The sequence below is a fragment of the Lethenteron reissneri genome, chromosome 25 (assembly GCF_015708825.2).
Source record: "Lethenteron reissneri isolate LAM-NWPU_2019-01 chromosome 25, ASM1570882v1, whole genome shotgun sequence".
Taxonomy (NCBI): Eukaryota; Metazoa; Chordata; class Hyperoartia; order Petromyzontiformes; family Petromyzontidae; genus Lethenteron; species Lethenteron reissneri.
This window is the reverse complement of record NC_083803.1, coordinates 6,937,961-6,953,776: the sequence shown is the minus strand read 5'-3', so window position 1 is coordinate 6,953,776 and position 15,816 is coordinate 6,937,961. Positions and strand designations below refer to the sequence as shown.

Genomic DNA, 15,816 nt, shown 5'->3' with positions numbered 1-15,816 from the left:
TCCAATAAACACATCTGAGAAAAGCTGGGTTCCGCATAATGAAAGTAATCAATACAAATTAGATCCATTACAGTTTGGAGTAGCATATAGAGTTGTTTTGTAGCATAACCATCAATTAGTCCTAAGATAAACACAGCTCTGTTTGATGAAGTCTATGCTTTCCGAAGATGTCCCCTGGCCATGCTCATTATGATGGGGACTGACTGTGCACACATCGCACATCGCCTCATGGGGATCTGTGCACAGCACCTTTCTGGGGCATTAAAGCATAAGTAGGCCATGTTTTAGCAGAAAAAAAAATCAATATATTCTACCAACACCACATTGACAGGAAATAAATAACAGTAAACACATACAACTTATAACTTTGGAGATTCGTAAAAAAAATGCAACCAGACATTGTGACTGCCGTAATCAATTTAAGCTACATGTGCAGCAATTGTTTGTACAAATATAGTTATTAACAGCCCTCTACTCCAGAGGTCGCAAACGGGTTTTGATTCCTTACCCGTACCCGGCCGCACCAGGGTCGCAAATGGGTACCCGTACCCGGCCGGGTACGGGTACCCGTTCCCTACCCGTACCCGTACCCTACCCGAAATGAGTGACAAACAGTTACTCACCAGTGACTCACGATCTACCCGTACCCGGCCGCACCAGGGTCGCAAACAGCTACCCGTACCCGGCTGGGTACGGTTAGCCGGGTATCGGGTAGGGTACGGGTATCGGGTACCCGGTTGCGACCTCTGCTCTACTCTCAGACTTGGTAATGAATGACACAGATCTAATAATCAAGTTAGACTCATTACAACCAATTACCCATATTAATTACTGTATCAATCTTCATAATTGCAAAATGAATCTCTTTTCGTGGGCACTTACTGTTTATGACACTAACCCGAAAGAAAATATTACAGTATTCCATGTTTTTTGTGATTCTCTGGCAATGCGAGTTCAAAATTTAAACAGATAACAAAATGATGATAAACGTAAAACCTGTAATTATCTTATGGTCGGGCACATGGCCGATGAAAGGCTGTTCAACTCATAGGAAGATAGTCAACCAATGGTCCATTAATTGGATGTAAGCCCCTTGTATTTAAAGTGTTGCTAGCTATTGCCACACACGTCTTACACCTTAAATTTGACTGCTTTACACATCGTATTTCTTTTGGTGGCGAATCAGAGTTAAATATGTTAATGAAACAAATCGAAGGGCTACATTAAATAAGAAACAGATGCAGTGTATTGTGAAACATAGCCATGCTAATTCACACATCAAAACATGAATGCAGATTAAATTAATTGCCAAGTCAAGTTCAAATGCTCCCAGATTTGCATTGCGTCACTCATTTGTATCGACCTCCATTCTACGTTACTATACAGCAAGGGGCATACGATTAACCATGTGTGACACACATGCACATGGCACACTACTGTACATGCACTGTGCAACATTGTAGGCACTGCTAGTGTTCAACGGCGTGCACAAATACAGCAATACCGTGGATGCTTTCCATGTTCAGGATTAAACAATGTTGCAATAGGAAAGAAAAAAACATCTGCAAAAAATATACCAAAAATTTATAACTAATTTCTGTGTAATAAATTAATAAGCAGTGCTCACCTTAAAACCACAACATTTTCTTTCAGGCTTTTTTTTTACAGCTTTATAAAAAGTGGGGAATAATAATACATTGAGTGACCTGTCACGTTGTAACACGGACATCGCCTATTAAGTTACCGTACACATTTTGGGCTCCAGTTGCCTACATATTTTTGAGACTTCATTAAGTGGGAACGCACAAGCTGGCAGTTCCACATTCCAGGGAGGGCTCGTGTTGTTAGCAGTGTGCCTCATAGCTCCCAGCATGCGCAATAGCATTCCACAGATGTACGCAGACACACTGGTAGTCACACGCTCACACTCTGGTCGAAAGATTAACTGATTCCAGTGGAGAAGGTGATTAATAACGGTGCCAAATGCACTGCTTTGCTTCACCGGGCATCTTCCTAAAACTGCCCCATGCAGTTGCCAGGTGCCCTGTGTCAGTACCAATAACGAAGTTGAAATCAATGCCTGGCAGTATGGGACTCTCCCTCCTCAATAGTGAGCATGTGTTTGACATGCTGTCATGCTATATTTGGACAAAACACGACCTCCCAGGTTTAAATGTTAATCTGCGGCGCTAATTCTGTTCAGCATAAGAATACATGAATGTGAATTCATTGTGCAGCATGTCTAAAACGCCATATGCTGTTTTCATTAGACTTCAAACGTTGAATTAAGGAACAAAATTGCAATGGCACTTGTTTTACTTCACTGGCATAGGTGAAAGATAACTGTGTAAAATGAAGAATGGAAAAACTGAACGTTAACAACTCCTGTGGGTAAGGTTATTGACACTAAATGCCTCTGGAGACCGTAACTAATATGTGCAAGTCCTCTGCACCATGAAGGAGCAGTCACCCCAAACAGCACAATCTAAAGGGCACTGCTTTCTTTTTTAATTGAGAAATGTAATGTTTTATATACGAACATCTGTATGTAAATTCAAACTGTGTATTCGAATAATAATGAACGTTTTACATGTTTACAATTCTTCTGGTATTAAGTCACACATACAAAGAACCTGCTTTGAGATACAAACCTCAGGATGTCCTTTGCGTGGAAGGGCACGCAGCGAGCCGCACATACGAGCTGGATTATGCAGAGGAGAGCTTTTTTTGTGCATGTCTGTGTGATGTTTGGTTTTGCAGTCAGATCACCATATAAAAGATGCAGGCACGATCTCCTGTGTTATTTCTTCAACATTTTAAACGTTTAATTTACCATATAATTGGCTGATGAGCCTAGTCAGCATACACGGTCGATTAATGCAGCTTTAAAGCTCAGCTTCCTGGAGATAATTTGGTTGCTGTGGTGATCTTAAGATTTCTCTGACATTTAATGTCCTCGTTAAATAGACAAGGTTTGAATGTAAGTACGAATGTTTAGCAGCATAACACTCAACAATTCCAATAGGAATACTGGAGAGTCTTGAAAATATATACTATTTAAAATCCTCAACCAGGCAATGTCTACTGCAGCCTCTGGCTGGGCTTGTGCTGCGGAAATGTATAATGTACAAGATGCGGGGGGGGGGGGTCCCATAGTGTCACGCGTGTGCACGTGTGTGCAGCGCTTACTGTGAAGCTTGTCCAGTAATTTGGCACGGGAGAGAGGCCCCTTGCCCTCCCAGCCAGCCTTCTCTCGAAGGTCCTCTGGATTACTGCACATCAGGTACCTGGCACAGGGCAATATCACGGGCATAGAAAGCACAGATTCAAAAAAACAGATTTCACCACAGGCTCAACACAGTCTTACGGAGGAAGGCTGTCGCATTTCTCCTGCTTTCCTCCACCCACAGCATGAAACTCTCTTCACCCAGTAATCTGTGATGTGGCCTCCTCACCCCTGTTCAACTCCAGGCTCAAGAACTTCCTTTTTTCCCCTATGCCTCATAATTGCCACTTTGCATAAAATAAATATGCCCGCCGATTCTCCACAGCATCTTAAGTTGCGGTCATATTTAGACGCAATATAAATTAACTTTGCATTGCAAAACACAGACAATGCTGTGGCAGGATGATACGTATTTCTATGAGCCAAAATAAATGTACTCATTTTAAGTGGCTTAAGAAACCTTCATTACTAGCGCCGTTGCAACTTGTTTTAAAAAGGATGACAACTTGTACAGAAACGAAACACTGACATCAAACACGATAGTGCAATTAGAGTGCAAGAATATACTGTATGTACTACACTTGCGCCTGAAAAATAATAGAGAATCTATGGATTACCCATGTACAATGTTGATTTTTTTTTCAAATACAGTACATCAGTTAAAAATATACAAACCGTATGTGAACACATTGCATGGATGGTAGGTATTATATATACGATTTCCTCTTTTGTGACACGCAAAGAGAGTGAGTGTATCACACGTTGCATGAATGCCCATGTAAAATAGCTGAAGAACCCTCAAGTTAAATGCTTAACATCGCAGCATACACTGTAAAATACTGAATGAATGCACAATTGAATGAGTCAATGCTGTACTAAAAAAAATACAATAACAACAACAACGCAAAAACACTTTATAACCCCAGCTGACTGTTCCGTAATGTGCTGTACAGTGAGCGTACCCGTCCACACAGGAAGGAAATGAATACCAAGCTAACACAACATGCCATGCATCAGAGTCGCGCGCCTGTTCTACAAACGGCACACTGCAGCACATGTGAATACAGTGGAACAAAAACAGCATAATGATATACAAGTGGTGCTCTACAATGCATTCAAACATGATAAAAACATCAACACTTACAGGCAGAACCATTGGTTGAGATAATTGGGTGTTTTGGGCTGGTATAGCACCTATTACAGATTAACGGTGAACCTATCACTACGGTTGGGTACCATGAGACGGACAGTGTCCTACTAAATGTAATATTGTAAGTGCTGTGTTGAAATTAAGGTCATCATCATCATCACCACCGACCATGACGAATCCACGGTTGGATGAAGACCTCCCCATGTCACCATCCCAACAGTCTAGTGGATGTCACAATCCATCTCACGTCTGCATATGAGCCGATCTCATCGCTCCATCTCTAGTGGCAGTCATCCTCTTGGGTGTGGTTACTCATTTGGCTGCCACTCCGCTGTTAGTCTCAGTCCATCAGCCGTCAGCCTACTTAACTTGACAGTCAATACGGTAATAATTTGAACTTGTAACCCGCGAAGTATTTGCTCACTCTCGAAGAGAGAAAGACTCGACGGCGTGAGGAACCATAGACAAGCAAGAAGACAGCCATGTGGTGAGCCAGCGCCAACAATCGCCCAAGCACTGCGGTCCTCTATATATGAAGGTGTTATCGGCCAATTAATGAGACTTTACATATGGCAGGAAACCGGAGCACCACGAGAAAAACCCACATGCGCGAGGGAAACACGATCCCACATACGCAGACAAGGGGCAATCCACATTTTTGCTGGACTACATTCTCCTCGATGCTCTCGGGAAGGGAGTTGAACAGCATTTGTGTGATCCACTAACCCTCGCCTCCACAGTGGTGGATGGCAGGCATAAGCTACCACCCTAATATATGATGTCCAACTTGCATTTATTGCCTCATCCATGAGGTTCCAGAGGTCACACTTGAACAAGCAAACACTGCCCCTCCACGTCAGCAAAAAGGGAAAAGTTCCTGGAAATTATTAAATAACTGTGGATATCGAAGACGCTGCACGAATTGCTATAACATAATCAGCAGACTTTTTGTACTAAATATTTAAACAGAAAATGAAATACCTTGTGAAATGATACGTACTATCATTATTCGATTCAGAGGGGAGATACAACTGATTTGAAGAATTTTAAACGACACCCATGAACAAAAACAAAACTAGTGGCAGAGTTGTTTACAAGTGAGATTTCACTGTGTGGAAGAAAGCATCGGGTCATCAAACCGTTCCAGCTTCCACTGCCATACACACACTCCACCATGCGATCCTTTGCTCACAGTAGACTTTAACAAGAGACATGGGGTGGTCACATGAACGAGGAGTAGCGGCATCCACTTCTTGTTGAAGAGGCTCATTGTTCTAATCCAGTGGCCACCCCGAATAAACACATTCCTGCGGAGGGAGCTGGTAGGAGCGTTGGGTTGCTCGGTCAATGGCCAGGGTCAACGGCGGCGTGGTGTATTCCACAAATATGCCCGACTGTGAGGGCAGGCACAAGCCGGCGTGAGTAGGTTAAACGTTGAGTTTTATAAGGGTGACCAGCCCCTCCCAACCCCACCCCTTCCACCCAGCCCCTCCCCACCCAGCCCCTCCCTGCACGACGGACAGACACAATAATCCCCTGTGGGCTGGTGTAACCAGGAGGTTCCTACCAGTATTACTGTGTAATGATGATGATAGTAATAACGCGCGCCGTTTGCTTCACTCTGGACGTTAAAGATCCACTAATGTTATTCGCAAGAGGAGGCCATTTTTGTGCTGTCAAATTAAAATCTTAGCAAATTAGAAAATTACACCGCAAATTACTCAGTTGAAATTATATAAGTCTTTGCATAGCGCGTGTTCACACAATACATTTTCACTAGAAATCATGGTTCTTCTATGAGGGAACACTTTTCACACGACGTGGAAAGCACCCGATATCACGCGGGGGTTCTGAGCGGTCGACACCGAACTACTTTTCCTGAGCTGCTGGGCGGCGAAGCGGTATGATAGGGTATGCGGAATGATATAGTAACGCGGCATAATTCGGTGTCCCACCACGGGATGACTACAGAATTATTTAACAGTCCAAATGTGCTTCAAGACAGTAATTACGTGCCTAAAGCGTTTTCTCTTAAATGCGACACCTTTTAGGAACGCATCTACCACGTAAAACGAGGAATTACTGTACCACAGCAATTATTGCAATCCGATTGGCAGACTAATGCCCCAGATCACTCTTGCAAATTACACAATTCTGGTCTCTTTTGAGTTCTCACCTGGTTACCCAAAAAAATTGACTAAACACGAAATGCAATGTGCACACAATGTATACACAGATAAATAGTAATAAGTACAGTTGAATATTTTATTCTCCATTTGAGAGGATTACTGAAATTATTATACTGAACTGTATATCGTTCTGTGAAATGAATCTTCAAATGTAATTTTGTGCGGAGCACAGAACATTTCATGATAACTGACGATACTTCGTCCACATAAATTCATTGGTATACTAAAGACAAGTTATTTTAGCTGATCATGGTTTGGGTGTTACACAACTGTTTGACATAGGATGGTAACTTGTTTGACGATTTGATAAAAAAAACTATATTATGCAATGTTATGGTCAAATGTAAAACATCTCCACAATTCATAGGCCAGTATATACAAATAATTTCCAATACAAGCACTGCGTGGTATATCATAAAAAACGATTACATTGTTTACCATATTACTACTTATTGATGTTGTCAAGTGTTGGTAGAGTGATTAACACGCTGCACAGCGGTATGAACCCATTTCAATTCCCAGACACGACTGACATCAGTGGCAAGTGATACCATAACAGGTCTTATTCCTCCACCAACCCGCACCGACAAGCATAGTGAAGTATGGTAAAACAAAAAACCGTGACTGACATGATATGGGGACGCCTTCATTCATTGGTGGATTTGGAGTGGCTGGAATTTATTTTACATTAATATTCTCTGCAGTGTTTATTTCACAAATAGTGCAACTACTGGGAGAGCACATTTGCAAACAGGTAGCTGCTCAAGTGCCAATCACGTGGAATGTTTTGCACAAAAAAGACCCGACTACTGTGGGTAAAAACTGCACTTTGTCGAGCCTCAAATTAATTTAATTGTTAGCGCTTGTATGTCCATCCAATGAACACCTCCTCTGGTCATTGGATTCTGTTCAACTGTTTATTTTTCTCAAAACGTTAAACCACTTGGTTCATCGCAGGCACGATTTAACACTTACCACTTCAACCTCAAACATCAGCAAATCCCGTGTCAGTCCGTCAGTAAGAACAGTAATCACCCATTTCATTATAGCCGGTGGCATGTGTCCAAACTGTTTCCAGCCCTGGGACACTGTGGCTAATTTGGACCTTGTTGAAGCATTCTGCTAGGGCCAATATAGATCACTGAATCTGACCATGACAGCAGCGCTCAACTCACAAGCACTCCCTGGCAAGGTACCTAATCTCCCATGCAGAGCCCTGTACAGCTATTTAAACCTAGGGAGACTATAAGCCACGAGTTACAGGAAGCTCCGCAATCACATCATTAGTTTAAACAGCTTAAACACGATATACTGTACTCACAAACAAAAATAAGGTAACAGGCACCATATCCGTAAAAGCTTACCCTCATTTTGTCTTTGTGCAGAAATATCATTGCAGCAATGCTCATTTTAAAAATCCCCCCCCACCCCAGCTATATGAAAGCAGAGAAATAGCTATGACTAAGGGCTATTTCCCAAAGCGCCATTGCTATACATATTCTATAATATTTTTTTATTTTAAAGAAGTCTTATTGATAAATCTGTTGAGTTTGTTTTGTCAAGTCACGGAGATAGAAAATCATTATTTTCTATCTATTTACCGAAAGACCCAAAGAGTATAAATTCCTGCAGTCACGAAAGCTTCAAATCAAGATTTATTTTGTTGATTGTGCTTGCACACCTGTCAACACAGCAGCACCACATAATTCGCTAAACAGTCTAGAGTTTGTTTCCAAGAATTTTCAATCGCGTGTCACTTCACTGGCAGCCTTTCGAAAGTCGAACACAAACACACAATGAAATAATGATACAACGGATAGTTTTAAAAGTGAATACGAATCTTCAGTGGCGTGGGATGCTACAACCTTTGCGCGATATTTCACTTTGCACCCAGCAGCACCTCGCGTACCTTTTCGTGAGGATGAAGCAAACAGTCTTCCAAGAAAGACCATCGACCAAGCCCAACGAGCAGTGACATCTTTCAGCAGACATTAGGCTTTTGGCAAGTATTTCAGTTTTTGACAAGTGAAGTTCAATCTGGCTGGGTATTAGCAAGCTCAAAAAGCTTTGTCTTGGCAGTTACGCTTTACGTGAGCCCTCGGCTACAAAGACTCCAAGTGCACCGTACTTATATAATTCGTGCATGATAAAATGTGCATGTCAAGGCAAATGCTGTAAAAAAACAACCCTGTATATTTACAGAATTTTAATAATGTGCATTACAGTTACATTGCATTCCAACGTGGATTTTACTCTTGCGATTAAAGGCATTGTGGATGGATAGAAAAATGTAAGTGAAAGGATTAAAAAGACTAAGGGAGAGAAAAAAATACACCTTGAAAGACGAAGCTAAATCTTGTTGATATTAAAACGAGAGTATTCCGATATCACAATTTTGTTCAAGTATTATCCATTTTTTAAAATCATGAACAAGTGCTTCAGAGAGAAGCTTCAGAGAGAAGCACCACAGATTAAAACACATATATTGAGCCACTGATGGGTTTTTCCACATATTTTACAGGTGAATAAAAACCAGCCTGACTGGTGAATTCCCACAAAACAGATTCATTCTGAAAATCCATTAACCCTGTTCGAAGGATCAAATGAGAAGCCAATGGGATAAACGGATTGGTTCCTGTAACAGCAAAGATATACCGAGATTTAATTCAGAGAAGCATTGGGGTTCACATCCAAATGTGTTGAAGAAATGTTTTTCATGGATCGTCTGAATTTCAGTAATAACCTCAGACTTAACCTTCAAAAGGGGGCACCGAGTAGGCACGCAATTCCCTTAAGGTATGATTAGCATGAGTGCTGGCCGTTGCATCTGCCCCAGTGTCCCTCAGCACTGCTGAATCAGCCAAAGCAGCCCAGCTGTTTCCAATCCAAGCAAAGAGCAAAGGACACGCACATCTGTAATTTGAAGACCTACCATTCCGACATCCATCCCTATCCCACTGCTGTCCAGTGAATGAGACTTAACACCACTGCATAGGCCAATAGCTGTCCAGAACCTACACGAGGGTAGGGGTTATTTATGCGCTTTATGAATGCTGTAACTGCCCCCATACACAGTGACGTATACAAATCCCAGCGGGAATTTTCTTTCTTTCAGCCAAGCAGTTTAGTCTGCCACCTGGATTTTGTTAAACAATCAATATTAGCTACCACGCAAAAAAAGATAATTAAATTTACCAGGCTTGCTTGATAGACAATGCTCTCACACACACACACACGACAGAACACCATGGTGAACCCAGTTGATAATTGTATTGCACACCCTTGCATCTAAAATAATTGACTAATTGTTAATATTTTGTGGTAAAATTATATTTATTATTTTGTAAAGCAGGGAGAACGTCAAATAATTCCTTACCCATAACAATGAATGTCCACATGCCTCTGTAGTGTTGCCTGTTAGTCAGTCGTAATCCCATAATAATAATAATCAGCATTCAGTTTGAAGGATGGAAATAATGACGTTAAACATCACATTTCTGATGCCACACTTTGGATTGCAGCCAGCTAATTTCACCAGTGAATTGAATTTAAATTGCACCCCATACAACATGTCATTGGCAGCTTAACAAATAAAATGCCTTTTATTACAAGATTAAATGTATATATGTGCTACGTCAAATAAAAGCACGTGATTAGATATTGTTTTTTAACCTGCAGTATCGCACACACAGGAACATCGATACTACATGCAATGTACCATCGACAGAGATAATTATTACAACGGTTTCTAATTCCCCTACAACTCTATATTTACAGTACCATGCTCGTGTCAGAAAGGCACATCACACGCTACAGTATTTTATTAATTGGGTTTAAAAATATTGACTTATGTATTCATTCAAAATAATGTGTCAGCCTCTCAGTAATTAACACACAATTTACATACAATGTCACAGTTAAATCTAACATGGAGGCTTTTGCGACTAATGTGACATCTTTATTTATTCGGCTGTGTCAGGTAGCGGAGGCTGTACACACATGCGATTGAACCCAAAATATAAATGTTAGTGTTAACTCAACGACTACATGCTTCTGCAAAGCCACATGGAAGCCATTTGCAGGATTTTTACAGTGCCGTCAGTGATAATTATACACCTTTACAGAGGATGCTGGCCAGCAGGTCAAAGTGAAAATATACACCCCCTTACAATCAATCTAATCCTATCACGCTTAATAAAATCGTCAGCATGTGCTATTAGTGAAAAAATTGTGGGTTTCTTTCACCAACACAAAACATGAAATGGGTGTGAAGTGTAAGATGGATGAGGGTGGGCCTGGTGTAAGAATCTGCTAAAATTAATGTGGCCTTAACATAAACCCAAAGTAATAAATATGGCTTGTGGCTTGCTTCCCAAGATGGGCCTCTGCCAAGAGATTAAACGAGAGTGTCCACCAATATCTGTGTATGCTTGGCCACATTAGGCTGATGGCTGGGTTACAAATTACGCCGTCGACTGGCCACCTGGTCACTACTCACCAACAGCCTGCCTAACCCAGCCCCCCCAGTGCTGACAGCACGTAAGGGTGCTGTCGGCAAATGGCTTGTGATTTCCAAATAGGTTAAGGAGGCCATTCAAAAAAACAACAGTCAGCAGTGTTTAAAGCCATTCAACACACCAATGATTTACTACAATGCGATTGCTGTGCTTAATGGGGGAAACGATGCATTTTCATTTTAACATCAACCACCTAAAACTTGTCTCGACCTTAAATAGCAATGATAGAGTAATACAGCATTGTTTTTAGTCACTAAAAGGTTGTGCAAATGTTATGAGTATAATGTCAGGTATAAAATACTTTAAATAGCACTGCAAAGATGGAAGAATGTTTTTATATGCAGTAAAAATATAATAATGCATCAATAAAAATGTATTCATACGCTCAAGAGACACACATGGAAATGTGAGTATGATATATAATTGAATGCTTTAGTCGTGTACATCGTACATAATTGAGTCACATAAACCTGGAGTCACGGGAAGTGTTAAAACCCCCACAAGATTAAATAAACGGTTGCTGTATGGGACTCTGGCTATTGAATCCTGACAACTTATTAATTTCTGAGTGGGTTCAAATCAATCAGACGCATATTTTGCAGTATTTAGGTAACCTTATGAAGCGGTGTAGCAGTCATCGAATAATAACTGCAATGAAAATGGTGAATTAGGTGATGTTATACCTCCATAGTGGTTGGAACTTCACGTCTGTATCAGCCACCACCACAGGAAGACGTTACCTGCTGTGAAAATCTACAACCTACGTGGGCAGCAATGCTGACAATAAAAAAAGTACAATTCTGACAGTATTTGACAGAATAAAGTTTATAGCAGTTTGCCTATTATTTTCTACATTCTGTACATATGCGTATATCAAGTTCAACTTGGTACAAGTATATATTTTCAAGCCACTTTCAGAAGCTCCCTGTCAGAACAAAGAAGACTGCAACTTGCAAAGTTGGGCATAAGTAGTGACACACTACAAATTAAACTTACAATACGGCATAATTACAACCCCTTTTGAATTTATATCAAACTAATTGTAACCGCATCTCAGGACATTCAATTGATTTTGATGACGTTGAAGTGTTATGCAGAACTAATTATGACTGGCCAAGATTTGTTAGAGAATCAATTGAAATTGAGAAGAATTCAAATAATTTCAACCTCTGTGATAGCTATAGACTCAGCGCAGCCTGGAAGCATATTATTAAGTAATACACAATACATATTATATTTCCTTACAGAGGAATCACATACTAATGAACCGATTACTAATCTATAATATAATTACAATACCCCCCCCCCCCAACTCCGCCTCTGATCTCAAAACATGATGGGGTTCAATGATGACGTCATCCTGTACGACTTAAGACCAGCAGGTGGATGGCTTCACTATTTTGGTAAATCCCACGAAGATGCTGGATGTAATTTCCAGCAAAACGTCGTACTCAAATAGTAAATGTTGTGGATCCACTCTTGAACACACCGGTGGGCTAAAATAGTGAACTATTTGTCTTTTTGTAAACGTGACACATTTTTTACCGATTGGCCGTGTCAGAGGTGGTGGAGGGTTGCGACACATTTAAATATAACGCGATCTAACCCAAAAACCTTTATTATGAATAATATTACTGGTCGTGAAAGCCTACGTGTTAAAAGGAGCGATACAGTCAGTCGAATATGTGCTTGACACCCGTCAAATGGAAAGTTACTCGTGTTACTTGCCCTCAGACTTTGTTCATGGTAGAGGACCCACGTGTTGCCCAACTTAGCCTGAAAGCCACTGGCAAGTGTGCGTTTGAGAGGGCAGTTGCGAATGTTGCGGCTGCTGTGATGGCCCAGTAGCGACCGAAACTTTATGTAAAAAATACGTTTAGCATTCCCTCCATGTAAGCACGAAGCTCACCACAGGGCAGAGGGGGCATGGCAATGTTAAACTGCTTTGACGGTAACGCTCACAAGGCAAAGCACACCTCAGATGCTAAGCAGCAAGCAAGCAACCCGTGACAAGAATGAGGCTTAAAAGCAAACCACATACCACCAGCAAGTCTTGGATTAAAGTGTTTTGAAATATTGATAATTGTTCATTAACACTTATTAAAATGAGAACTTCATTGCAGTTTTAAATTACAGCAATGTTAGCTTTTTTGTCTTTGAAATGTTAATAATTGTGAAGAGTAAAAAAAAATACTAAATTAGTAAACCGAACATCAATAACAAAGTTTTCACACAAGTTTAGGATGATAAGCATGTGAACTCTGCAACCAGGAAAAATGCAAATGGCTCCTATTGCAGATGTATAATTCGAGCCCTGCCATTATTATTGGGAGGCCAATTTTAAATTAATGAGAAGCATTGCAGGAGTTCTTCTTATAGTGTTGCCCTTTACAGCCTAAAACAGCAATCCACAAAAAAGATATTGATGGTGGGACACTACGCTGAGTTAAAGCTTAATTTAGAACATGTAATAGTTTGCCGAAGAGCTCGGGTCTGTAAAATATGGTTGACAGAATTAAAATGATCGTATTAATTTTATAGTATTAAAACACGTGGTTATTGTGGTCATAATTTTGACAAGCTTTATGGGTGTTTTGCTTTTACATTGAGAATCTACAACGGATGTACAATCAATGGCAAAGTTAGACAGGACATGTCTAATTTCCAAAATAGCAAACTTGTCCAAGAGAAGGTAAACGTCGTTGCTCCTTTGCTGTACCCTTTAATCTCAGTACATTGCAATACAGCACTCAGCAGTCAGACATTCACAAATGTGTGTCCCCTTATGATATTTGGTCAATTATGTTCGTTGAGTCTTGCTACATTATGCATTGCTGACTTGCAAAACCAAAGGTGGGAAAAATGCTTCAGCGTCATAACCTTTTGTCAACAGCAATTTATGTACTGCAACGCACTCGACGTTTAAAAATACTGCAGCCACAAACGCGCGCCAATTAATCTATATAAGAAACACATCATACATTTTTACGAATATAAATTCAAGCATCTGATTGCATTTCAAGATGCTGTGCAAAAACGTGAAGCATGTCTTCCAGCAAAAGGTTGACTATGTACACAAAAAAAACACACACCAAAGACCAGACAGGCAGACCATGCATGTAACAGAATATCAAAATATGCAGTTAAAATAATTTTGGGTGAATTCATGACTGATATTTTTGCTTAAAACACATTCAAACAGGAGAGGACGCTGAAATGGCTTAGATTGTAAAGCAGTCTGGAAATAAACTTCGGTCAGTCGAGGGTTCAGCAAACATCTGGTTGTCAACCTCTGCCGAGCCATCCCTTAGAGACCAGTAGGTTATGCATAACACATGCGTGATTCATTGAGAGCATGGAGGCAGCAGCAATACGAGGTGACTCATTAGCAGGAGCGATGAGCGCACGTGGAGGCACTTGTTTTCAACGTTGATTTTTACGACCTTCTTACTGTTCCACATTTTTTCTTTTAACAGCAAGTTAGGGAAATAAAGCCACAGCCCTTAAAAAATCACCAGAACATTAAAGAATATATATGCGCCACGAATGACGCCATGCATTTCACGGGAAACTATTTAGCCCGCGTAAGGAAAGAGTTACGGGGCAGCTAAGCGACACACAGTGCTTCACCACGTCCGGTCCTCAAGCTCATCAGCTTGCTCAATAGCGTTCCATCAGCAGGGTCTCCAGCTGTATTAGCGCAATAGTGACAAGACGGGAGCCTCTCCCTGCTACTGTTCACGCGGCGATATTTATGAATCCAATAACCAGGAACCCCCACGTGTTGCATACGTTTAAACGGATGGGTGGCATGAGCTATACACATTTTTACGTATATTATATGAACAAACAATGGAATTCCAATATTTTGTTTCTAATAAAGGAACTTATTTAGTGCAATATACAGTGGGTGCTTAAATACAATTACAATAGATTTAAATACAATTTAGTTTGCAATGCAGTGATATATTGAGCATATCAAACAATCGTTATTAGTAAAATATAGAGACAAACCAATCCTGACAAGCAAATGAGCCTGTAAAGCTGCAGAATACATCCAGATATAATTAGATTATTAATAGGCATGTGCGATCTGCCAATACTAATTTAGAAAATACTTAGGAAACTAACTTTGACCACATGTGACTGGGAGCTGATTATCAACTCATTATACCACAGATACAAGACTCAATTTCAGGAAAGCCAAATGTGCAAGAAACGGACAGGACATTAATGCACATGTTTATGTACTATTGTAGTTCTCTGATGTGTTTTTGGGTTGGACATGCTGTTTGGCACAATTGTCTGATGTTTCAGTCTACATGTTGGGAGCTTCTTCAGGAACTGAATTCAGTTTGTGGAGAAGCTCATCATCAAATAAAGCAAAGCAGTCAGGTTTGGCTTGGAAAAATCACCCACTGAGGGCCCATCTGTGTGAGAAATCATGAGCCGTATACCACAAATGTTCATAAAAACTCTGCCTGCTGGACCTAGGGCTTAAACAAAAGGGGCAATAAAAAAATATGAAATGTTAATTTCCTTTTATTCACTTATATATAATCCTAACTAAAATACTGCATTTAAATTAAACAAGTATGGTTTGTAATTAATCACGTGTCAAACTGCGTGTTGTCTAATCACTACTCTACATGTCTTAATAATGTGACTGTTCATTGCTTGAGCAGTGGCAATGTGAGAAGAAAATTAGTTTGATGACAATGCCAGTTAAATAGT

The 15,816-nt window shown here is 40.5% G+C and overlaps 1 protein-coding gene across 2 annotated transcripts in view; it reads right to left on the bottom strand.

The window, feature by feature from the left end:
• The window catches only part of LOC133347121 (WD repeat-containing protein 26-like), a 49,198-nt gene that overhangs the window by 13,164 nt on the left and 20,218 nt on the right, over positions 1-15,816 (bottom strand). For both annotated transcript variants that reach the window (XM_061559105.1, XM_061559104.1), the window contains exon 5: positions 3,190-3,287. In XM_061559105.1, coding sequence (XP_061415089.1) covers positions 3,190-3,287 — 98 coding nt within the window. The remainder of the gene's footprint in view (positions 1-3,189; positions 3,288-15,816) is intronic.